General features: G+C 38.1%; 1 protein-coding gene across 7 annotated transcripts in view; it reads left to right on the forward strand.

Moving 5' to 3' along the window:
- TRPC4 (transient receptor potential cation channel subfamily C member 4) overlaps positions 1 to 23517 on the forward strand; it is a 209693-nt gene extending 186176 nt beyond the window's left edge. For all 7 annotated transcript variants that reach the window (XM_086713221.1, XM_086713218.1, XM_086713205.1 and 4 more), the window contains 4 exons: positions 10 to 204; positions 14235 to 14276; positions 14404 to 14493; positions 16440 to 23517. In XM_086713221.1, coding sequence (XP_086569347.1) covers positions 10 to 204; positions 14235 to 14276; positions 14404 to 14493; positions 16440 to 17162 — 1050 coding nt within the window. In that variant the 3' untranslated portion in view covers positions 17163 to 23517. The remainder of the gene's footprint in view (positions 1 to 9; positions 205 to 14234; positions 14277 to 14403; positions 14494 to 16439) is intronic.
- Positions 23518 to 24447: the final 930 nt, after the last annotated feature.

The following is a 24447-nucleotide window of genomic DNA, read 5'->3' on the forward strand; positions in this document are numbered from 1 at the left end:
CCCATTCAGGACCATGCAGATATAGAATGGAAGTTTGCTCGAACAAAGCTTTGGATGAGTTATTTCGAAGAAGGAGGTACTCTGCCCACTCCCTTCAATGTCATCCCGAGCCCCAAGTCTCTCTGGTACCTGATCAAATGGATATGGACACACCTGTGCAAGAAAAAGATGAGAAGAAAGCCTGAAAGTTTTGGAACAATAGGGGTAAGAACACAGCATGTTAGTATTAGTCTTTTTTTTTTTTATTGTGTATTTAAATATATTTGTATTTCTTGTTGGATGGTTTTGCATTTTTAGCCTTTTGTTTTTCCTGGTTGTGTTTGGTGTCCTTTTGTTTGCACAGCTACCACATCTAAGACACTGTCTGAGTAACTAAGAATTTTTCCTCCAAACCCATTTCCTCCAGTGAGGGCAGTCACTGTTACTTTAGTAGGAGCCCCACCTGACACAGGCCTCTCCTGGACCCAGCGGCCGAGGCCTGGGGAGCTAACACATTGTCTCTTGGTACCCTAATTTCTGCTCTTTTCAGAATTGCAATCGCTGGTTGTTTGTGGCCTTACTTGCTCTTTTCTACTCTCTCTGGATTATAAGGGAAGGGGGCTGTTTCAGTCTCTCATATTCTTAGTGCCGAACATAGGCTCTGACGCACAGCATATGATGCTTGACAAAAACATCTCGACTAAATGATTAAACGGGGATTATAAACTTAAAAATGCTGCGCCATGTTCCAGCACAGGGACTTCAGAATATGTTGAGTTGCTCAACATTTTGCTTCTACACGTAATCATTTTAAATACCAAGAAGTTGTGTTTTTAAAAAATGTTAGGACTATTCGGAGCCATGCTCCTGTTAACAGTATCAGATTAAACTTCCTTTGGAAGTTCCTTTCATACTGGAAAGCAAGAGTTCAACTGATTCCATCAGAAGAGATGGGGACTAAGGACTTTGTTCTGGCAAACCCACTGACATGGGACAAGTTATTCCTCATTTCTTTCACACTTAATTTTCAAAGTTCTCATAGTGACGTTTTGAGAATCCATACTCTAACGTTCATTAGTTGTTTTGACTTGCTCAGAGAAATTGCTTTGGAAGTATTTTAATATGCCTTTACATTAGAATCACCAAGTAATACTAGTTACTAACATTTTTAAATTTGTTTTTAATTTTGTTTAAAAAGGTTTCTGTTACTTATGCCCTAAGTGATCCTTCCCACTCATTAACTTCATTGCCCAATAAGCATTTCTCTCAGCATCAAATGGGGCTTCCTCCACTGATAGTGGCCTTGATTTTGCTGTCATGTTAGTCACATTTTTAATTTTTTTTTTAACATTTATTCATTTTTGAGAGAGCGTGAGTGGTGGAGGGGCAGAGAGAGGGAGGCACAGGATCCGAAGCAGCCTCCAGGATCTGAGCTGTTATCACAGAGCCCAACGCGGGGCTCAAACCCACAAACCATCAGATCATGACCCAAGCCAAAGTCAGATGCTCAACACACTGAGCCACCCAGGCTCCCCAGTCACATTTCTAATTCTAAGGATGAAATTGACTGGCAAGAACATATACAGCATATAGCAGAGAGAGAAATAGTTACATTCTTTTTTATAAATTCCTACTCCAGAAACTTGGAGGACTAAAGTTTGTGCATATATCTGATCTTAGAAACCAAAGTCAAATTATGATGAAGACTTAGGCTGTAATACTCATACTGATAGATTTTAACACTGACCTTAGAAAGAGTGAAATTATTTTACTCCAGATGTTTGAGTAAAAAATTTTAACAGATGTTTCTGCTATAAAATAGGTTTAAATTATTTAACAAAGGGTGTAAAATAAACACAATGCCTGAGATTTAATAAGCAATTATTGCACACATTCTATGTGCCAGCCAGTAACTGAGCTAGGGATTGGGGGTAGGAGTAGGTATAAAGGCATGGTGTCCATCCTCGAGCTCATCATTTCTAACATGGGACATACAATTATGAGAACATATTACTATAGTACGTGTTATATATTTAACATTACAATATGTTACATGCAAAATGCTATGACAACATTATAAGAAATAATGTTTTCCTTGAGATAAACAGAAAAGGGTTTCAGGGAAGCCAAACTCTGGCTTATTCTCTTCCACATCAAAATATACTTGTCCTTTTTCACATCTTATTCTTAAATTCTTCAGAAATTTATTTAATCAATCCCTAGAAATATATGAATAATATAGTCTTATGCTGTCTGTCATAGGAGTATTTAGATTTTTAAAAATTTTTTTTAATGTTCATTTTATTTTTGAGACGGTGAGAGACAGAGCAGGGTCAGGGGAGGAGCAGAGAGAGAGGGGGACGCAGAATCCGAAGCAGGCTCCGGGCTCCGAGCTGACAGCACAGAGCCTGATGCGTGGCTTGAACTTGTCAACCACGAGATCATGACCTGAGCCGGGTCGAATGTCCAACCGACTGAGCCACCCAGGCACCCCAGGAGTATTTAGATTTAAAAAGAGTTTCTGGGCCCCAAGATAAAGTTCACACACAAAAGAAATTTGTTTTTAATAGTTTAATTTTAGGCAATTGCAGAAAGAATCATGGGTTTTAAGATGCCACAAAACTTGTAACAAGATATGGGGCTCTGCTCTAATATTTTAAGAGATCCATCTGTGCTGCCACCAAAATAATAGAAAACCACTCTAAGAACTTGACTTCCAAGTCCCCCCCCTACACCCCTTAGAATCCTCCCACTGTTGGTTGACGCATTGTTAGGAATATGTTACCATCATTTCTTAGATGCAAAGAGGAGCTTAACATTCATTTGGGATTTCCTATTAAAGCCGTGATTCACACCTTTCAGAAGGAGAGGGTAAATGGTGTAAGTTAAAATACGTTCCTTTCTATACATTACTGGTCTCAAAAAAACACAAATTTCTTTTTATGTCTCTGTCTCTAAATTTGACTATTTTGATCCAAGTTGATGCACAGAAAGAGAATTCACAATTAATGGCATGACCCCAAGACATCCCTTTTTCCTTAGCCATGTAGATCTTACAAACCTTTGGTAATGGGATATTTTTATGCTTTGGGAATTTATACAAACTAAATAAATATTGTGAGTCATGTCTCTCTTTCCCACCGTCATCCCACTCTCAATCCTGCCTCTTCTTCACCAAGCTAAGGCTTTGGGCAAGCACTAGCCTAATCAAACTCAATGCTATAAATGTATTCTTTATCTAGACTGCATTTCCAGAACAGGAAGGACATAATATTTTGGTCTGCATACTTATAGTTCAGTTTTATACATTTAGATTTTAGATGGAAATAAATAATATGTGTCACTTATGAAGAAAAATATAAGAAAAAGGAAAAGTAAATTAAGAAGGTTGGGCAACATTAATAGAAGAGTTAAATGAGAAAATAGTGTCAAAAAGTAATTGATTTTGTTGTGAATTCATTTCAATTTGGTTAATACCCCTGACAGTTCATTAGTACAGACAAATAAGGACAAGAAGATATACACATTTACATTAATTAAAAGGTGACGTTGACGTATCGATGACAGTCACTCTGTATAACCAAGGCATGGGTTAGAATATCAATATCAATTACACTTCAAAAGGACCTTAGAAATCATTTAGCTCAACCATTTCCTTTCAGAGAGAACTTATTTACCTTGCCAGGCGTTTTAGGGTCCCTTGGTAACAGCTGGGGGGAAACCTGGATCTTTTGTTTCCCAAACCAGTGTGCTTTCAGTCACTCTCTTGCTTCCCTGAAAACTGTAATGATAATACAATGATACCTTCTATGTTGCGTATTCATCTTTCCATTTTCATTTTTCTCAACAGCTTTTGAATGCTGTCACTGTCTTCGGCTTCTAAGATTCCTGTATCTCAAAGTCCTTGTTTCCCAGCCTGGCTCACCTTCTGTTTGCATCTCAACTTGCTTATATTTAGGCCACATTTTTGAGACAGAAATCTGAAGCTCAACTGGTGGCAGAGCTTACACATTCTTTGAGGCATTTTCTCTAACCTTCCCAACTTGTGACTCACTTACCTACTCTTGTCACCCAGCAGCTGCCTGAATGTCACACTGGTGCTCATTCCCTTCACATGCCCAGGCAGAGCCTGAAAGCGAGCACTCTTCAGCATAGCTGCACTGGCCACTCTCCAGGAGCCCATCATCGGTGATCTTATCTAGTAGTTATGGTTTCCGGGTAATAACGACAGAACTAGTGCTGAAAACTCATTAACTTCTTTTTTTTAACTTTGGACTTCCTCTTATGGGTGATTGGGAGTTCCAAATAAATTAACCTTTCATTTGGAATGCTCTTTGCAGGAAACATAAATGAAGCAGAAATAACTTTATTGAGCAAAACCTTTATTGGAGGAAGAAAACCCATTATTGAAAAATGGCTTGTCTCTGGGAAATTATGAAATCCTACCAAAGGGGGCAGCCTATTGAGGAGTCAATAAAATGTGAAACATGCTGTAGCTTTTGGTTTTTCGTATTACTACTTACCTAATTTTTAGCTTAACCCCATTTTATCAGCAAATACCCTTCTCCATATTAAAACACCAGTTCTTAGACTTTTGTGAGTGCTAAAATCATCAGGAATCTCTATTTTAATAAGCATTTCCTTGTAACTTTAATTAGAAACTCCCGTTAAAGAGGGGTGCCTGGGTGGCTCAGTCAGTTAAACTACTGACTTCAGCTCAGGCCATGATGTCACAGTTCGTGAGTTCGAGCCCCACATCGGGCTCTGTGCTAACACCTCAGAGCCTGGAACCTGCTTTGGATTCTGTATCTTCCTCTCTCTCTGCCCTTCCCCCACTTGTGCTCTGTCTCTCTCTCTCTCTCTCTCTCTCTCTCTCTCTAGAGAATAAATAAACATTAAAACAGATTAAAAGAAAAAGAGGGAGGAGGAGGAGGGGGAGGAGGAGGAGGAGGAGGAGGAGGGGGAGGGGGAGGAGGGGGGAGGGGGAGGAGGGGGAGGAGGAGAACGAGAAACTCCTGTTAGGGAAAGCATTGGTATCTAGCACAGCTTTTTAGACAAAAACAAAAGCAACTTTTGTCCTCATTGCTGAAGGGGTCCAGATCATTTAATTAAAGTAAACAGATGTCACAGCCAAAGTGTTTAATTAATATGAAACATTTCAATGCCATAGACCAGGTTTCTAAAATGGAATGCTTACGTTAATAGGTCAAGATGTCAGACTAAGACATGTGAAGCCTTTTGACAGAATTATAAAGAGTGATTTTAACTTGCTTGGATTTGTTTTCCACTTTCTGGTTTTCTCTTGAGCACAACATAGTGAGGAAAACCTGAAACACAATGTCTGTTAGGGTCATTTAGCATCATTCAGCTCTAGGACCACAGACGGAATACTCATGCTTGACCAGTTGCCACAGAAATACACTCAGTTATGTCACTGCCAAAGAATTAGAAAACAGTGAATGGATTAGCAGCAGCTACATCACTGGAGGACAAATGCTAATAGTACATGCTTTTCAGACTGTATTTTTATCAGAAGGTATTGCCCCTTATTCTTCATGACTTTTAGTAGTCCTAACTACAAATCTTACAGATCAGATAGCATTCATCCGTGAGTCTCTCTCAACCCCCAATTTACTGCTGTAAAATCTGCTGGTGGGGCCCATTAATTAAGTTTTCTTTCCCAGGTAGGGATGTAGACGAATGAATTGCTTGATATTCTTGGTACTTCAAGAGTAAAACTCTAAATATTTGGTTTCACAAGGTGACATTCAAGCATGTTATAATGTTTATTTTCATATGCATAGAAAGTGTGCTTATAGAGAATAATATGTAGCTCCCTCTGTAAATGAGCCAAAATGTAATTTTTAAAAAGGGATCACATCTTAGAATAGCCCCTTGTCTTTTTACTCATTTTTAAAAGGAAAAGAGCACAGCATGCTGCATCCCCTAAGGGATTCACCAAGCAGAGCAAAGAATAAAAGGCATAATTCATGGGCTTGAAATCAGTGATAGACCAAAACCAGGGTGGAAATGAGAGAGAGCAGCACTGACAATTGACTGCAGGGAACCAGCTACACGAAGTGAGCCTGACACTCCACATGGGTGTGGAGAGAACTAGAGATAAAGAGCGAGAAAATGTCACAGTTGATTCCCCAGAGCCCTTTCTTTCACGACTGCAAAACCCTTCCTGCTCTAAGGCAACCTGACCTGACACGTCTATGGACATGAGGGGTGCCCTCACAGCAGCAGCGGTTTCTTTGGTCTTTTCCTTTATCATTAGTTCTGTGATCCACATCCTGCCTTTATCTTGTCCTAACAAATCAAGAGGAACCCGCAAACTGTGAGTTATGCTGATGTGGCGCACAGGTGTGCCTTGGGCACCCACGTGGAAAGCCACCCTGCCAAGGTACATCCTGTAAGTGGCGCTAGATTCCTGACATAATTTGCAGAGAAAACCGCTAACTTAAAATGTACATCTTTCTCCAACATACTGCATTGTTTTTATGAACACAGATTGGTCAGTTCTGTTCTCCGTCATCTCCAGTGATCATTATAAGATGTGATACCTTCCCCTGTGAGAGTAAATTCCTTTGAAACTCAGCTGATCTTTACCCAACAAAAACCTAGCAAACGTGCTAGGTATTATTGATGATAATTCTACTGTATAGTATTTAATAATACCACTAATTGCCCAAATTATCATTATGTTTATTGCAAAGAGTACATATATTATGTGTTGAATTGTGTACCCCCCCCCCCCGCAAAAACAGATACGTTGAAGTCCTAAACTCCACTTCCTCAGAATGCGACTTTATTTGGAAATAGTGTCATTGCTGATGTAATTAGTCAGGTTAAGAGGAGGTCATATTGCAGTAGAGTCCTTATAAGAACATAACCATGTGAAGACACAGAGACACAGGCAGAAAACACCTTGTGAAGACAGAGGCAGAGATTGGGATTATCCAGCTGCAAACCAACGAGCATCAAGGATTGATAGTCACCATGAAAAGCTGGGAAGAAGAAACTTCCTTTCTTCTACCCTGCCTCAGAGGGAACATTTCCCTCTTGACTTGTGACTTCTTGCCTCCAGAATGGTGAGATCATCAATTTCTGTTGGCTTAAGCCACACAGATTGTGACACTTTGTATGGCAGCCCTAAGAAACTAATACAACATATACCATGCATTCTGTGGTTACTGATTTTTGTTCAAGTAAATATGGATCCAGTGTGTTAATGGTGCTGACCCTCAAGTTAAGATGTATTGGGAGAGGGAGGCAAAACTATAGAATACATAGCAGATGTGTTGAAATGTCTCTTAGTGTCTAGTTGATGGAGAGCAGAGTGTAGAGAATGAGTTCTAGCTGGGGATTCTAGAGCCAGCACCGTGGTATTTAGTCACTCTCTCGACTCTGTGGGCCTTGGTCTCCTTACTTATAAATGAGGCCATGAGACTAGACAAGCTCTTTGGTTCTAAGAAATAATACGTCTGTTCTTAATCCTATGTGTTAATTGTCAGGTATTGAAATTTATTTTTTTAAGTTTATTTTAAGAGAATGAGAGAGCATAAGCAGGGCGAGGGAAGAGCGAGAGGGAGAGAGGGAGAGAGAATCCCAAGCAGGCTCTACAATGTCAGCGTGAAGTCCAATGCAGGGCTCAAACTCACAAACCGTGAGATCATGAGATCAGGACCTAAGCGGAAACCAAAAGTCTGATGCTTAACCGACTGAGCCACCCAAGAGACCCCACTGGCATTTTTTAATAGCACCAACATCTCAGCAACTAGGCTAAAAATCTTTGTCATCATGCTCCCACCCCAGCTGCCAACCCCCCTGGCTTCTGTTCCCTTTCAACATTCTCTATCTCCTTGTGATTCTTGCTGCCCCCTCCTTCCCATTCACACTGCGAACCATTTTAGCTCACACCCAGTTACTCTTCAGTTACATTCTGGTAATAGCATCCCCACTAATATCTACTGATTCTCTCCTACTCATCTTTCCTACTTCATATTGCTGCCAGGGGGGTGCCTGAGTGGCTCAGCCGGTTAGGCATCCAACTGTGGCTCAGGACATGATCTCACAATTCGTGGGCTCGAGCCCCGAGTGGGGCTCCATGCTGACAGCTCAGAGCCTTGGAGTCTGCTTCCGATTCTGTGTCTCCCTCTCTCTTCCCTTCGCCCACTCACACTCTGTCTCTGTCTCTCTCAAAAGTAGTTAAACATTAAAAAAATTTAGAAAAACATACTGCTGCCAGGTAATTATAATGGAAGTTCAACTTTCTTCACAAGTCACTCAAGTAGTCAAAAAGCCAGGTGCTACCAACCACTGAATTCGCCGTGCCTTCTAAAATGCTGCATAAAAAACCCCTGCTAACTCTCCAACATGATCTAATCCATATATTCCTATTATCAGAGCACACTGCCGCTGTCCTGGTGGAAGTTGCCTTCCCGTGTCTCTCACCCACCAGCACCAGCACTAGCATATTTGCTCGCTGTATTCCAGTTTTCTGCATACCTGAATGTCTGTGCATCTGACTGTTAAAGTTCCATGATTCTTTCTCATCCAGTCTGAAATCCCCTTCCCTGTTTGAACGCCGCTTTGCCCAATATTACTTGTTCCTTCCCTGGACTCAAATAACATTAAGACGCCACCCCCACCCCCACGTTGGTGCTTGTATTCTACCTTCATCTCTAGAGATTCTTGGCATCCACCTAGCAGACAACAAGCCGTTTAAGGGCAAAAGGTGTGTTTTATTTATCTCTGGTTTCTGCAGCCTCTTCCACGTACCTGCAACCACTTAATAAATAGATCTTAAATTGGACCTAGAAGCTAAGATTCATGAAATAGAAACCCACAAAGGAAAATTCATGGAGGTCACAGCAAAAATCCAATATTATGCAGAGATGTTCATGAAACTTTCAGAACCTCAAAAAAGATGACTGACCAGTGCTCCACACCTATTGGATTGCCTAAAAACTAGACCACCGACAACAGCAAATGCTAGTAAGGATGCGAAGCAACAGGAACTCCCATTCATTGCTGGTGGGAATGCAAAAGGGTAGGTTACTTTGGAAGATAGTTTGATGGTTTCTTACAAAACTAAACATATTCTTACCATACAATCCAGCAGTCTCACTCCTTGACAAAGGAGTGAAATGAGTGAAATAAGTGAAAACTTATTTCCAGGGGCACCTGGGTGGCTCAGTCAATTAAGCACCCACTTCGGCTCAGGTCATGATCCCATGTTCGTGGTTCAAGCCCCTCATCCGGCTCTGTGCTGACAGCTCAGAGCCTGGAGCCTGCTTCAGGTTCTGTGTCTCCCTCTCTCTCTACCCCTCTGCCACTCATTCTCCATCTCTCTCTCTCTCTATCTCTCTCTCTCTGCCTACCAAAAACAAACATTAATTTTTTTTATTTAAAAAAAAAAGAAAATTTGGTATGTTCACACCAAATTTGCACAAGAATGTTTACAGCAACTTTATTCATAATTGCCCAAACTTGGAAGCAGCCAAGATTTCCCTCAGTAGGTGAATGGATAAAGAAGCTATGGTATATCCAGACACTTGAATATTATTTATTCAGTAATAAAAGAAATGACCTATCAAGGCATGCAAGGACTTAGAGAAACCTTAAGTATTACCAAATGAAACAGCCAACCTGAAGAAGCTATATACAGTATGATTCTAACTATATTTTATATTCTGGAAGAAGCAAAATTATGGAGATAGTAAAAAGATTCATAGTTACAAAGCTGAAGTGGTGGGATCAGGGGAGGGAGGGATAAACAGTCAAAGAACAGAAGATTTTTAGGATAGTTAAAATACTCTGTATGAAATTATAATGATAGATATATGTCATTATACATTTGTCCAAACCTGTAAAATTTACAACACCAAGAGTAAACAGTAATGCAAACCACAGACTTTAGGTGATTATAATGTATCAGTGTAGATTAATCAATTATAACTTGCCAATTTTTCTGTGAAGCTTAAATTGCTCTAAAAAAAAGAGTCTTAATAAAACAAAAATTACTGCATACAGAACTTGTGTCACATCTACCCATATTTACTAAAACTATCTCCTCACCCTGTTACTTAAATGCAAATTTCTTACTTTCAAACCTCTATTGCCTAGGTTAAAAGCATTCAACTCTTTACCTAAATAAAATGCTCCTCAAGCATGAAATGTCATGCAAATCACACAAAAAGAAACAATTACATCCTCTTTTACTTCCTCTGGGGTAATCCTGATATATGTCAAATTATCCACAAGTTTTGTGAATCAAGAATATTTTTTATTTATTTATTTATTTATTTTATTTTTTTTTTTTAATTTTTTTTTCAACATTTATTTATTTTTTGGGACAGAGAGAGACAGAGCATGAACGGGGGAGGGGCAGAGAGAGAGGGAGACACAGAATCGGAAACAGGCTCCAGGCTCCGAGCCATCAGCCCAGAGCCCGACGCGGGGCTCGAACTCACGGACCGCGAGATCGTGACCTGGCTGAAGTCGGACGCTTAACCGACTGCGCCACTCAGGCGCCCCAAGAATATTTTTTAAAAACTGTGTTAAATCATGTTATTAATTTGAAAGGGGAAAAAATGGAAAAAGGATGGGAACCATTTAACATTAGTCAGTGATAGATGTCTTCAATCTCTTACCTAATTTAATCTTCAAAACCATCCAGTGAGTTTATCTTTACCTTAGAGAATAAAAATATGGGGATGGGAGAGGACCTCAGAGATAAATTCCTTATTTAGGTTCAGTCACCTTTAAACCCAAGTGTGATCCCTGAGTACATGTTCTTAAAGTGATACTCCACCAGCTGCCAGAAAGTAAGAAAGTAGAAACAGGGAGGCATAATAGTGATAGTCTACAATGTCTGTGGTGCTAGCCAGAAAAGGAGAGATTAAATAGACATGAGAGGGGTGCCTGTGTGGCTCAGTCAGTTAATCCAACTCTTGATTTCAGCTCAGGTCACAACCTCACGGTTCGTGAGTTCCAGCTCTGCATCCGACTCTGTGCTACCAGGACAGAGCCTGCTTGGGATTCTCTGTCTCTTCTCTCTCTGCCCCTCCCTACTCGTGCTCTCTCTCTCAAAAATAATTAAATAAACATTTTAAAGTAAATAAATAAATAGATAGATAGATAGACAGACAGACAGACATGAGAGAGATCTGAGCTGCATTATGTAGTGGTCATCATTGGCGAATGTATTGCATTCATTTGTTTCGGTATTCAGAAGATGTTTAGCTTCATCCATTCTTATTTTCCTAGGATACTGAAGTTCAACTGACATGTATTACAACGTAGGTGTTGAAGAAAAGTGGAGCAGAAAGAATTAACTGTTTTAACTTATACAGATACGGGCTATGGATATTGAATAGTTCCTAAAATTCATCATAGAAAACTTTTTCTATGTACTCTCTTTCTGCGAGACTATTTTGCTTTTTAAAAACCTTTTCCCTAAAAAAAAAAAATAAACCTGGAATTAGTTTTTAAAGTGTAATCTTTGATCCCAGGGTCATGGAATCGAGTCTTGCATTAGGCTCTGCACTGAGCTTAATATTCTCTCCTTCCGTCTGCCTCTCTTCCCCACATGTGCGGTGAGCTCGATCTCTCACAAAAAATAAATAAGTAAATAAATAAATGAAGTGTAATATTTGATCTTCTTATATTTGTATTAAAATTTTGAGATCTGCTTATGAATTAGGTTCTGTTGAAGGAAAGACAGTTTGTACTCTTTTGAATACTATGATGCATTGTGATCATTTTCTCTTATTACTCATAATTTTCTGATTCTGTCACTCTTTAATTTTTCATTAAGGAAATTTAAAGTTAAATCATGACTTCAGATCGCCATCTGCTGCCGACTTTTTATTGACTTTTTTGACCAAAACAGAAGAGCAAAATACAATAGAAACTCAAAATAATCAAAATTGAGTTGACTAAATTCTATACTAAATTCAGAGTTTCTATCTACTAAAATCATGGAGTGCAGATCTCCTGTACAATATCTATAGTGAGAGTGTTAAAGAACTTGGCGTATATCTTGCTTTAGTATTTGTGTCCACTTGAGGTAAACTTAAGGAGATCTGGATGGCTCCTTTCCTTATGGAAGTCCTTTTTGTCTTGGATTTCAGCTAAACTATGTCTCAATGGTAGTCATATACCTCCATCTTGTGGCCCTGTCATAAAATTCCTTCTCATGCTGTTTTTTTCCAAGATATCCTAATTTCGTAGTGAATTTCAAACTTCCCAGTCTTTAAGGAATACCATAATCATATTGAAAACTTGTTTAAGATTCATTTGAAAATGAATGGTATTTAAATAAATTAGTGGCTTTTAAGAAGTTAAACATTGTCTCAACTGCTCCTAAAAGTCACTAATAATCATGAAAAACAAATCTATTCTCCTGGCCAGGGAAAATGCCATTTCCTCCTATTCCCCTAAAGAGAAAAAAAAGTTTCTTTTGCATTGTTTGATTTTTTCCTAATATCGTTTCACAGTGATGTATTCCTAACTCTTTATAAAATTCTATTTTATCAGCCTATGATTAAGTATTTAGTAAGGAACAAGATAAAAAGATTTGTTTAAACCCTAGATATGTTATGTCTTTGCTTTCTTACAATCTACCAAATTCATTCCTTTATTACACAAATATTTTTATTTTAGATAAGTTTGTTTGGTTTCCTTAATAATAAATATTGATTATTCAACATGCATAAAATACAATTTTGATAGCTTTTTTCTGGTATCTTTAAAATATTTGTGAAATCTGCAAATATGCAATTAGTGTCATTTATTATTTTATTCAATTTATAATGGACTTTTTTTTTTTTTAGTCATTGGGCATCATCTCTCTCCATTCTGCACTCCAGCACCACTGCTCTGTGCTAAACCCAGCTGCATCCCCAAACCATTCTGATATTGTTATAATGATAGCTGGGACTCATATTTACTTTTTTTTTTTTTTTTAATTTTTTTTTTCAATGTTTATTTATTTTTGGGACAGAGAGAGACAGAGCATGAACGGGAGAGGGGCAGAGAGAGAGGGAGACACAGAATCGGAAACAGGCTCCAGGCTCTGAGCCATCAGCCCAGAGCCTGACACGGGGCTCGAACTCCCGGACCGCGAGATCGTGACCTGGCTGAAGTCGGACGCTTAACCGACTGCGCCACCCAGGCGCCCCTCATATTTACTTTTTAAAATGATGAATTTATGAACCCTATGTTTGAACAGAATCTTCCACTTTTTCTTAAATCTAACTATCTAATTAAAGCAGCAGTCCCTTCTTAATGTACATTTGATTGAAATTAGTGTTGGGGGTGTAGTGGTCTGACATTGTTTCTGATTACATGTTGCATGTAATGGCTAAATTCTCAGACTTGCTATGTTGATATTTATGAAGACCTCCATATATTATTATAATGTAAGCTTTTTATTCTATTGAATTTTTATTTTTATTTGATATTTATTTTGTATTTGATATGTCTCATCTGTATCTCTTGGAATTATTGCAAGTGATCTGGGGTAGTATCAGCTATGATTATCTAATTTTCTATCACCTTCTGTTAAAAGAACATTCCCGGGGTGCCTGGGTGGCTCAGTTGGTTAAGCATCTGACTTCGGCTCAGGTCATGATCTCACGGTTCATGGGTTCCAGCCCATGTTGGGCTCTGTGCTGACAGTTCAGAGCCTGGATCCTGCTTTAGATTCTGTGTCTCCAGCTCTCTCTGCCTCCCCACCCCCTCAAAAATAAATAAGTAAACATTTAAAATATTTAAAAGAACAACCTTCCCATCATTGTTGACTTGGTCTATATGTTAACTGCCATAGGGATTATAACCTTGCACTTTGTTGTTTTGTGTCATTCATTCTTTTTGATTCATGTGAGGCACTCTCTAGCTATTGTTCATTGTCTAGTAAAATGTTCATTCTGGAGAAGTGAGGAAAAATATATTCTCGATTAAAAGAAAAATGAATTGGGTGCCTGGGTGGCTCAGTCGGTTAAGCGACTGACTCTTCATCTTGGCTCAGGTCATGATCTCATGGTTCATGAGATCGAGCCCCGTGTCAGACTTTGCACTGACAGTGTGGGGCTTGGGATTCTCTCTCTTCCTCACTCTCTGCCCCTCCCCTGCTCCCTCTCTTTCTCTCAAAACAAATAAATTAATTTTTTTAAAAAGGAACAATCAATTATTTTCCAAAATGGTAATATATCACACTGAAAAGTAAATGCCTCTTTCCTTTTCAGAGGCGAGCTGCTGATAATTTGAGAAGACATCACCAGTATCAAGTAAGTTATTCTATTCTATCTTGAAATTTGCATTAAAATGAAGTACTGTCCCATCTTTAGAATGGACTCAAGAGAGAATTCCTATTTATGCACTGAATGTCAGTTCTGTTGTTTCGACATGCCTCAGGAGGTTATGCGGAACCTGGTGAAGAGGTATGTTGCCGCAATGATCAGAGATGCCAAAACTGAAGAAGGTCTGACTGAAGAGAACTTTAAGGTAACCATTTGCATCCTCATCACCAGGGGGCAGGTTCTGCAGAGCAGGGAACCAGATGCAGCACATTTACTATCAGAACTGGCAACTTGGCCATGAGTTTCAGCAAGCCTGTGTGCCTTCTTCTCTTAAATTCAAGGCTTCTTTTTTTTTTAAGCAGTGAAATCTCCTTTCAAAATACATTATTCTAAAGCACATTAAATCTGGGGCACCTAGATGGCTCAGTTGTTTAAGCAGCTGACTTCAGCTCAGGTCATGATCTTGCGGTCTATAGGTTCGAGCCCTGCCCTTGGGCTCTGTGCTGACAGCTCGGAGCCTGGAGCCTGCTTCAGATTCTGTGTCTCCCTCACTCTCTGCCCCTCCCCTGCTCGCACTATGTGTCTCCCTCTCTCAAAACTAAATAAGCATTAAAAAAAATTTAAAGCACATTAAATCTGAAATGTGGAGGGGACTTGGAGACAGAGAAAATCCTAGTGCCTTGTGGCATTTTAACTTGCTGATCCTAGCAACATTCGAATGAGTGAGCTTTAGTTTTTGAAATTCCAGTCTGATTTCTAAGCCTGAAACATGTAGTAACCAACATGTTAAAAACAACAACAAAAACCTTCTCTGTCCTATGCACAGCTTTGGTAGCAGGAAATTGAAGGTTTGTGCTTAATTGTAACTTACAAACTTCGTCTTTCTCCCTGAGGTTTTTTGTGTTTTTTATTCCATCAGAGGAGATAGGTGGAATACATGAAATATATATGTATATGTGGGCATGCTCAAGTCACATGTATAAAATGTTTTTGTTATTCTGCCTGAGTTCTTAGAGGTTTTGAAAGAATGAGTGAAGTCAATAGGGTCTTATAGGCAAAAACAAACAAATAAAAAAACCCTGAAGAAGATCCTTTAACTGAGAATGTCAGGTTTGACAAGAGAATAAAGATGAACAGCTGGCTAGGTAAGAAGACAGATGAATTGCAAAACGCAAAGCACAGATTGAAAGGATCCCAAATGTTCTTCACAGTCACAACATCCACACTTTGTAGTTAAATGATTCCTGGTGCTTTAGGAGATAGGTTGGAGGCACGAAGCCACCAGGAAGGCCACCATCAGGTTAGGACTGAGAACTCAGTTATCCAAAAAGAGTAGGACTGAGAATTCAGTGTCCAAAAAGATAAGAGTAGAGGATGTATCTGAGAAATGCTGTCTGATCTGAAGCAATTCTCAAGATTTAGTAGCTGCCCCAGGTGCTGAGGTAAATGCAACCCCAAGGTAGTAAACAATTGAAGGTAACTGCCAACTCTTGGAACACTAGACACCACTTTAATTATTTTGTTTTAGATATCCCTTTGGACAGAAAGATATGCTAACATGAGAACCCTTTTAAAAATGCATCCCTGAGAGAATGAGAGGTGACCTGAAGGCAGGTGAATATTTTAGAAAGGAAGCATTTGAAACTATAGTCCCACAAATCCAATATACTCTTGTTTCCTTTTGCATCAACCCCAGGAGGTCTCCTTGTTACTACATAACTGCCAACAGGGAAATTAGCAGGCATCAAAATGACTCTAGTGCCAGGGACAGAACAGGCAGTTCTCAACAGAACCACAGCAAAAATGGAATCCTGGCTCTTAAAAACAAGTAGGAGTGCCTGGATAGCTCAGTTGGTTAAGCCTGGGACTCTTGATTTCAGCTCAGGTGGTGATCTCACAGGGTTCATGGAATTGAGCCCCTTGCTGGGCTCTGCTCTGACACCACAGAGCTTGCTTGGGATTCTCGCTCTCCCTCTCTCTCTCTGTCCTTTCCCTGCTCATTCTTTCTCTCTCTCTCTCAAAAATAAATAAGTAAACTTTAAAAAAAAATGATTGAAAACACATCAGAGCCATATATGAAATGTGCTCACCATGAGCCCTCATGTTTGTTTAAGTCACAAACTAAATTTCTTCATTTCACATTTCACTTAGGAACTAAAGCAAGACATTTCTAGTTTCCGCTTTGAAGTCCTGGGGTTACTAAGAGGAAGCAAGCTCTCAACCGTCCAGTCGGCTCAGGCCACAAAGGAGTCCTCCAACTCTGCGGACTCGGATGAAAAGAGTGACAACGAAGGCAGTAGCAAAGACAAGAAAAAGAACTTCAGCCTTTTCGATTTAACCACCCTGATTCACCCGCGATCGGCAGCGATTGCCTCCGAAAGACACAACATCAGCAATGGCTCCGCCCTAGTGGTGCAAGAGCCCCCAAGAGAGAAGCAGAGAAAAGTGAACTTTGTGACCGATATCAAAAACTTTGGGTTATTTCACAGACGGTCAAAACAAAACGCTGCTGAGCAAAATGCAAACCAAATCTTCTCTGTTTCAGAAGAAGTTGCTCGTCAGCAGGCCGAAAGACCACTGGAGAGGAATATTCAACTGGAATCCCGAGGGTTAGCTTCGCGGGGTGACTTGAACATCCCTGGCCTCAGTGAACAGTGTATCTTAGTAGACCATCGAGAAAGGAATACGGACACCCTGGGTTTACAGGTGGGCAAGAGAGTGTGTTCCTTCAAGTCGGAGAAGGTGGTGGTGGAGGACACTGTTCCAATAATACCAAAGGAGAAGCACGCAAAGGAAGAGGACTCCAGTATAGACTATGATGGAAACCTCACGGACACAGCCACCCACGAAGATTATGTGACCACAAGATTGTGATACTTGAAGGAGGGAGCGTTGATCATACATATACATATTTTCCATAGTGCCCTGGGTAGGGGGAGATGTTTAAAGTATATTAGCAAATGCTAACTTCCACCTCATAGCATTTATCAACTGTCGCATATTAACGTGTAACCTGTTTAAATAAGGCAAAGGCTATCAAAAACCCTGGTTTCATAGCCAGCTTTTGCTTTCACAATTTGTTTTACCTTTTTTTTTTTTTTTTTTTTTTTTTTTTGGTTAATAAATAAACGCACCTTGTATTCTTGTACTATTGCAATAATCCACAGGAAATTTTTAGCTCTCTTTTTCAACTAAAACAAATGCAACTTATTTCATGTGGTAGTTGACTCCTATAGTAGGTATTTTTATATGCAGAAAAACAATGCAGCTGAAATATTAGAGCTTTTCATAATTTGGGGGGATCTCTAGAGATGGTTACACATCAAGGACTTTTCGGGCAGCCCTACAATTTGGCTTTAAAACACAAATATTACCAAATTATTTCTGAACATGTAAATACAGCACAGATTAAAGCAAGCAAGCCTTCTTTTCATGGAGTCGTGATCAAACCCCCTCCTAAAATGAAAAGCAGGTGTACTTTGGAGTTCTAGGATGCCCACTTTTTCATTTCAGTAAGTAAAATAAATGTTTGTCTTAATAAATATTGGTGATTGATGATTTTTAATGAGACTTTGTCATGAAGAAAGTTTTATTTCAGGTTTTTTTAAATGACCTTTTTCAGGTTCAGTTGCTAGTCAGTATAAATATGAGGCTTTATGAATAATAGAATTTCAAAATGTGGCAAAACTTCTCAGTGCTAGAAAAGAATAACAATAAATTAGAGTAGGTAATGCTCCTTAAACAAAGCAAGATGTTACATTCTCATAGGATCCATAAATTCATTCTAAACTCTAAATCTAAGCAAAGTTAAATTCTATTTCAATTAGTGCAATATTATTGCCAATTCAAGAAAAATACGGAAACCTAATGGTTTCCTCTTCTTTCCTCCAGTGACTGGTACATATTTCTTTAAAATTAAGATTTCCGAAAATCATTATTAATTTTAGCAGTAGATATAGATATTAAGTTTTCCCCATAGGAACAACATTCTTAATTACTTGTTTCTTCTGTTGTTTTCAAAGTAATTTATCTTATATTCATTCACTGAACCACTAAAAAGAAAATGTTTTCACCTGATATGAAAAGGCACTGGCAACTTCTTAAAGTTTAAATTATGTAACTTGTGACTATATAAGCCACCATAGAAATAGAAGTTCCTTCACCACATGCAGTAAGCATTTATTTCAAATCAATAGAAAAACGATGAGTTCATTTTACTTCAGAAATTACCTCCACAGACTAGACAAATGGTACATAATTTAACATTGACCCAAAACTGCATACTATTACAAAACCCAGTGTCTGGGGGCGGCTGGGTGGCTAAGTCGGTTAAGCGTCCGACTTCGGCTCAGGTCATAATCTCGCGGTTTGTGAGTTCAAGCCCCGTGTCAGGCTCTGTGCTGACAGCTCGGAGCCTGGCACCTGTTTCAGATTCCTTATCTCCTCCTCTCTCTGCCCCTCCCCTCTGTTCATGCTCTGTCTCTCTGTTTCTCAGTAATAAATAAACATGAAAAAATTTTTGAAAAAACACCCCAGTTTCTGATTACCATACATCAAGAATAAGGAGTAACAGCAATAACAATGCCAGCCACCGTTCTATATGCAACACGTGTATTTACACATATGTACTACTTACAACAATGGTGTGAAGTAGCTACTGTTCTTAGCCCACTTTATATTTGAAGAAACTGAGACAAGCACTAACGAAGGTTCACAGTTAGTGATGGAGCTATGACGGGTCCTTCAGGGCCAAGCCTTTAACCACTACATGTACTGCCTCTCCGAACATAAACAGACCAAGCAAAAAATGTGCACCTATCGGGCTTACTATTGATTGCTGCTTCTGAAATGGTGCATTTTGAGAGAGAATGAGTGTGTAGTTTACTCCATAAATGTGTTCCTCTCGTAAAGTAAGAGGAATGCATATAATTAAAGATATATTGGATTCATTAGACTCAATTATATTATAGAATCTAGTAAGTTTAAAAAAACATATTAGGTATGGGACATCAGAATTCAACCTGGAATATTAGATTTTAGTTTCCAAATAAGCCACAACCCGGAGGCACTGAGTTTACTGCTCTTTCTCAAATCTGGTTTTGTCCGAGAGATATAGGAATGGGCCTGGTAGGTTTGGAGAAGCACAAAAAGGCTAATGAATGTTCTCATTGCCTCAAGCACATTCATTTATGTTAGAACCAGTGTGTTAGAACTCACAATAAGCCCTGGGGATAGTGAAACACCCAAACTGCTCTAAGTCAGACAGACATATATTCTGTAGAGAAACATAGACCTGTTCTCAGTATTTGGAGTATGTTCCAATGATTCTGTTCTGTTTCTGTTGTTAATGTTGTTTCTTCCAAAGTAAAAATCGTATACATCACCATTATACATACTTTACCAGAATTTAATTTCAAATGTCCTCTGTTTCTTCAAATGACACCAACAACAATAAAAACAAAACGAAGCAAAATTTTCCCAGGAGTTTATTTATATCAAGGGTTAGGGTGCTGATGTTTTAAAGGTAAACATGGTGACAACAGAGGGACTTACTTGGAGCCAGTAACACCACACTTTGCAGTGTTCCAAAAATGATGGTTTTTAACAACCCTCTGTCAGATGTCACTGACAGATGATGCATCTATGAGTTTAAACAAAATATTGAATACTGTTAGTACAATATGTCCTAGAAGTGAACATTATTCTGAATATGCAGTGATGTTAGGTAGCATTAATGAAGATGAACAGTAGGGAAAGAATGAGAAAACATAAAACAGCAGGATTTCAAATAGAAGGATATTTTTTGAAGTCTCTAAATGAGTAATTTGGGGTTTTCTTTTCATTTCCATTCATATTTCTATGAACATAAACTCCTAAACACAAAAGAGAGGTTTCATATCATACCTTGTATAAATAATGTTTCTTATGTTTTGTGTCCTGTTGACCTTGCTATTAGTTGCTTACCTTCACTTATTTATTCATAGCCAGGGTTAAGTGGAAGGGTGTCTAGAAAATTCAGTTAACTCTAATAGAACTAGGTTATACTCACAGCACTTCACTTATCATGTATTTTGGAAAACCCATTTCCAAGAAAAAAATGCTATGAAGATGGACCTCTTTGTGATAGATGTTTTCCTGAAAATATCTGTGTTAATAAATCTGTATTAACTGCAGTAGGGAACTGGTTACGTAAAAAAAGAAAACATGGTAGTGAAATATTTTGTAAAATGATGAATTATTTTTCAAAGTGATAATCATGCTCTAAAATGTAACTGTTTCATAAGTTGGATATTTGTATATCAAATTTTCTTAAATTAGATATTTTATTTATTGGCTGGCAATTAAACTACTGCAAAAGCATACCCACTTTCTTGCCTTGACCTAGATAGCAACTTTAGTGATACGGACATACCTTAGTAATCGAACACACAAATCCTAACAAATACCTTGGGTAACTGTTAGGGTATAAAGAAAGAAACTTGCCATATTATTCTCCAAGAAGCAATCAATTTTCCAGCCAGTGTAGAAGGAATATGGGTAACCAGTGATATAAAGATGCACTCTTCTAATATTCACTAATCCTTACTAATTCTGGGATTTAGTTGAGCGAATGATTGTCCAGTTCCGTGACTTTTGCCCATTCTTAGTTTTTGTACATGTGTTTGCAGAACAATTTATACAGTTCAGACTGTATCCCTAAAAATCAACTGAGCAAAAACCATCCATGTGTCTCTGTCAATAGGTTTACAATGACTCAAATTTTTAAAAAGCCAAATTTATGAATATATTTCACCATTTTGAAAATTATTTATTCTGTTTAACTTATTACATTTTTTTCCTTGCCTTATATTTTCCAAAGTTCAGACCTCCCAGTAATTTACATTTAAAAGTTAATCTCTGGAACTCTCTTTAAATTCAACTTCAAATATCTTATCTTAATTATTTCACAATAAATTACAATGAACTTTGTTTATATAGTGTTATCGCATGACTTTTTAAAAAATGGAACATTATTAAATAAGTTCTCCATAGGTCACTGGAAAAACAAAGGTTAAGGGCACTTAAGGGTTTATGGCAGTTATTCAGATTTACCCTGCTATTAAGTGGTCGAGTTGGAGCTTAAAGAAAAACTCTTCATCTAGATATTCAGATGAGATATCAGGTTCTAAATGTTTTGGGTAATGAATCTTTATTTTTGTGGAATTTTTTCTTCTTTGCCCTCTCCTTCAGTAGAAAATTTTTGTAGTTGTTCAAATTTTCCACAGCCAAAATTTGGAATATATTACTCTTTTCTCCCAACAAAATTTTGTTTACGGATTAAAAAAAAACAAAACTGGTTTCTTACCATTTTCTAAAAAATACACTTTGCCATTTTCACTTCTACTGTAGATTTTGTGATAATGCTATATACACATTAGCAACAATAAAATGTATAAAATAAAATTAAACCTTCCCAACTGAAAAATGATAGAGCTGGAAAATATGAAGGTGACCCAAGATTGAGATCATGAGACCAGGGCCAAATATGGTCATGCTCCCAGTGAGTTGACAAAGAGTGACGTTGTCTCTGCCAGTGAAATTTACCAGGAGCAAAACCATCAGTTTCCTCTAGAGCTGCACTGTCCAATATGGTAGCTACTATTGATGTAAGGCGACTAAGCACCTGAAATGGGTCTATGAGTATAAAATACACACTGGATTTCAAAGACTTAATATGAGAACAATGTAAAATATCTCATTAATATTTACATTGGTTATGTGTTGAAATGATAGTATTTTGGATGCATTGGGATAAAATATATGAACGAAAATAGTTTCATGCTTTTTACTTTTTAATGTAGCTACTAGAAAGTATTAAAAATACATCTGTGACTCACATTTGTAATTTGCAGTACATTTCTATTGGACAGTGATGCTCTGAAGCATCTCTACTGGTTTCACTCAGTTCATGTATATCCACCATTTGAATTTCACAGGTAAAACGTATTCAACCACTCAAAAAATATTGCTTTCGTTCAACTAAAATTTGCTGTCTCTCCTTGATTCCTAATCTTCTAATGGAATCACTGCTATTAATTTGTTGTTTTACATATTTTTTCTTGCCTTTGCAAATATATTAATATATATTAAAATTTATACATATAATAATATATTAATATAAATTTATAATATAAATAAATATGTAAATATATGTATAGGTTATGGTTTTTTATTGTTTTTATCAAAAATGGAATTTATACTATACCTATAATTTAATGACTTGCTTGTTTTTTAACTACCAGAGCATCATGGAAGACTTTTTCTAGAGCTATTTAAAATAGCAGAGCTATTTGAACCCATTCAAAAAATTTTCTTCATTCATTGTTTTTACCTATTGAAATAGATTTATACAGTATTGTTAAGACAGCTGTAGAAGAACTACTTATTGAATCAAACATGAGGTTGTGTGGAGAGACAACAAGGTGTTTCTGAAAGGCAAATATGCTCATTTCTCTCCTCTGTTCACTATCTTGCAGAGCTATTCTTCTTGTGATTAAGTAAAGTTGCCATAGTATGACCTTCATAAAGTGGCCCCACTTTATGGGACCAGCATCATTTTCTCATACACACTAGACCTCAGCCATTCTGGATTTCTTTAGCTATTTAACACTTAATATTTCTCTTTCCCAACATTAGCAAATTCCTCTAGGCTTGGATCATAATTGGACCAAAATTTTATTACTTTAAAGAATTTTCTTTAATCCACACTTTTAACTAATTCTAATTGATCTGTTTTTTTATGGTTCCCCTTAGGTCTAATTCTTTTACCTAAAACGTTTTTTCATAAAGATTTTCTTTTCCTGAGCCTGCAGATAACAAGCCAGTGTTTCCCACTCTGGGAATAAGAGGATACTGCATTGACTTCCTTTCAGGGCATCAATATACTTAGAGGTTTAATTTATTCCCATGAAATAACAACATGTTGCTTCAGCATTCAGAATGTAAAATGCCCTGGTGGTCTGAGGGAAGGCAGGAAACTGATATCTTTTCACTGCTGCTATTGAGTGACTGCAAATTGGGCATTTCACTTGTTTAGACCTCATCTACTGATATTTGAGACTTCTTGATGGAAATGTCCTATCTATCTCTAAAATACTGGACTATGTTATATCACCTTTCTAAAGTTAGAAGTACCAAACAAGCAGGAAAGTAGAAATGTAGGAGAAATAAAGGCATTATAAAATGTTAAGTGAATGGTTATTTCTTCTGTTTTTTTAATTAAGTTTTTTTTTTTAATTTTTACCTCATTATAAATTCATATGCAGTGGAAGAAATAATACAGGGGCATCTCACGTACCATTTACCCATCTTTCCCCCAATGGAAACATCTTCCAAAACCAGAGTACAACATTGCAGAATATTGACATAGAATCCACCTATCTTATTCAGATTTCTGCAGTTTTCCTTATACTTGTGTGGGTGGGCTTGTGTGTGTACTGAGTTCTATACAATAGTCAAGATACAGAACATTTCTATTGCCACAAGTATCCCTGATACTGCCCTCCCTTTAACCCACATGCATCTCTTAATACTCCCCAGTCGCAAATTCCTGAAAAACCACTAGTTTGTCCTATATTTTTGTAATTGTGTCATTTTAAGGTTGCTATATAAGTAGAATCATACAGTATGTAACATTGGGGATTAGTGTTTTTCACTCACGATAACTCTCTGAAGATTCATCCAAGTTGTTACATCTATCAACAGTTTGTTCATTATATATTGCAGAGTCCTATGCAATGTAGTCCTATGCATGATATAAATGTAGCGTAAGTTAACATTAGACCCATTGAAGGATTTTTTTTTATTGTTTCCCATCTTTGGTCATTGCAAATTACGCTGTGATAAACGTTCATATACAGGTTTTTCTGTGACCAGGACTGTAAGAGTTGGGCAGTATGGTAGTTGCATGCCGTATTTTATAAAAAAAACAGCCCGGGCGCCTGGGTGGCTCAGTCGGTTAAACGTCCGACTTCAGTCAGGTCACGATCTCGCGGTCCGTGAGTTCGAGCCCCGCGTCGGGCTCTGGGCTGATGGCTCAGAGCCTGGAGCCTGCTTCCGGTTCTGTGTCTCCCTCTCTCTCTGCCCCTCCCCCGTTCATGCTCTGTCTCTCTCTGTCTCA

Source organism: Puma concolor, chromosome A1 (assembly GCF_028749965.1).
Source record: "Puma concolor isolate L17-30 chromosome A1, mPumCon1.1.hap2, whole genome shotgun sequence".
Lineage (NCBI taxonomy): Eukaryota > Metazoa > Chordata > Mammalia > Carnivora > Felidae > Puma > Puma concolor.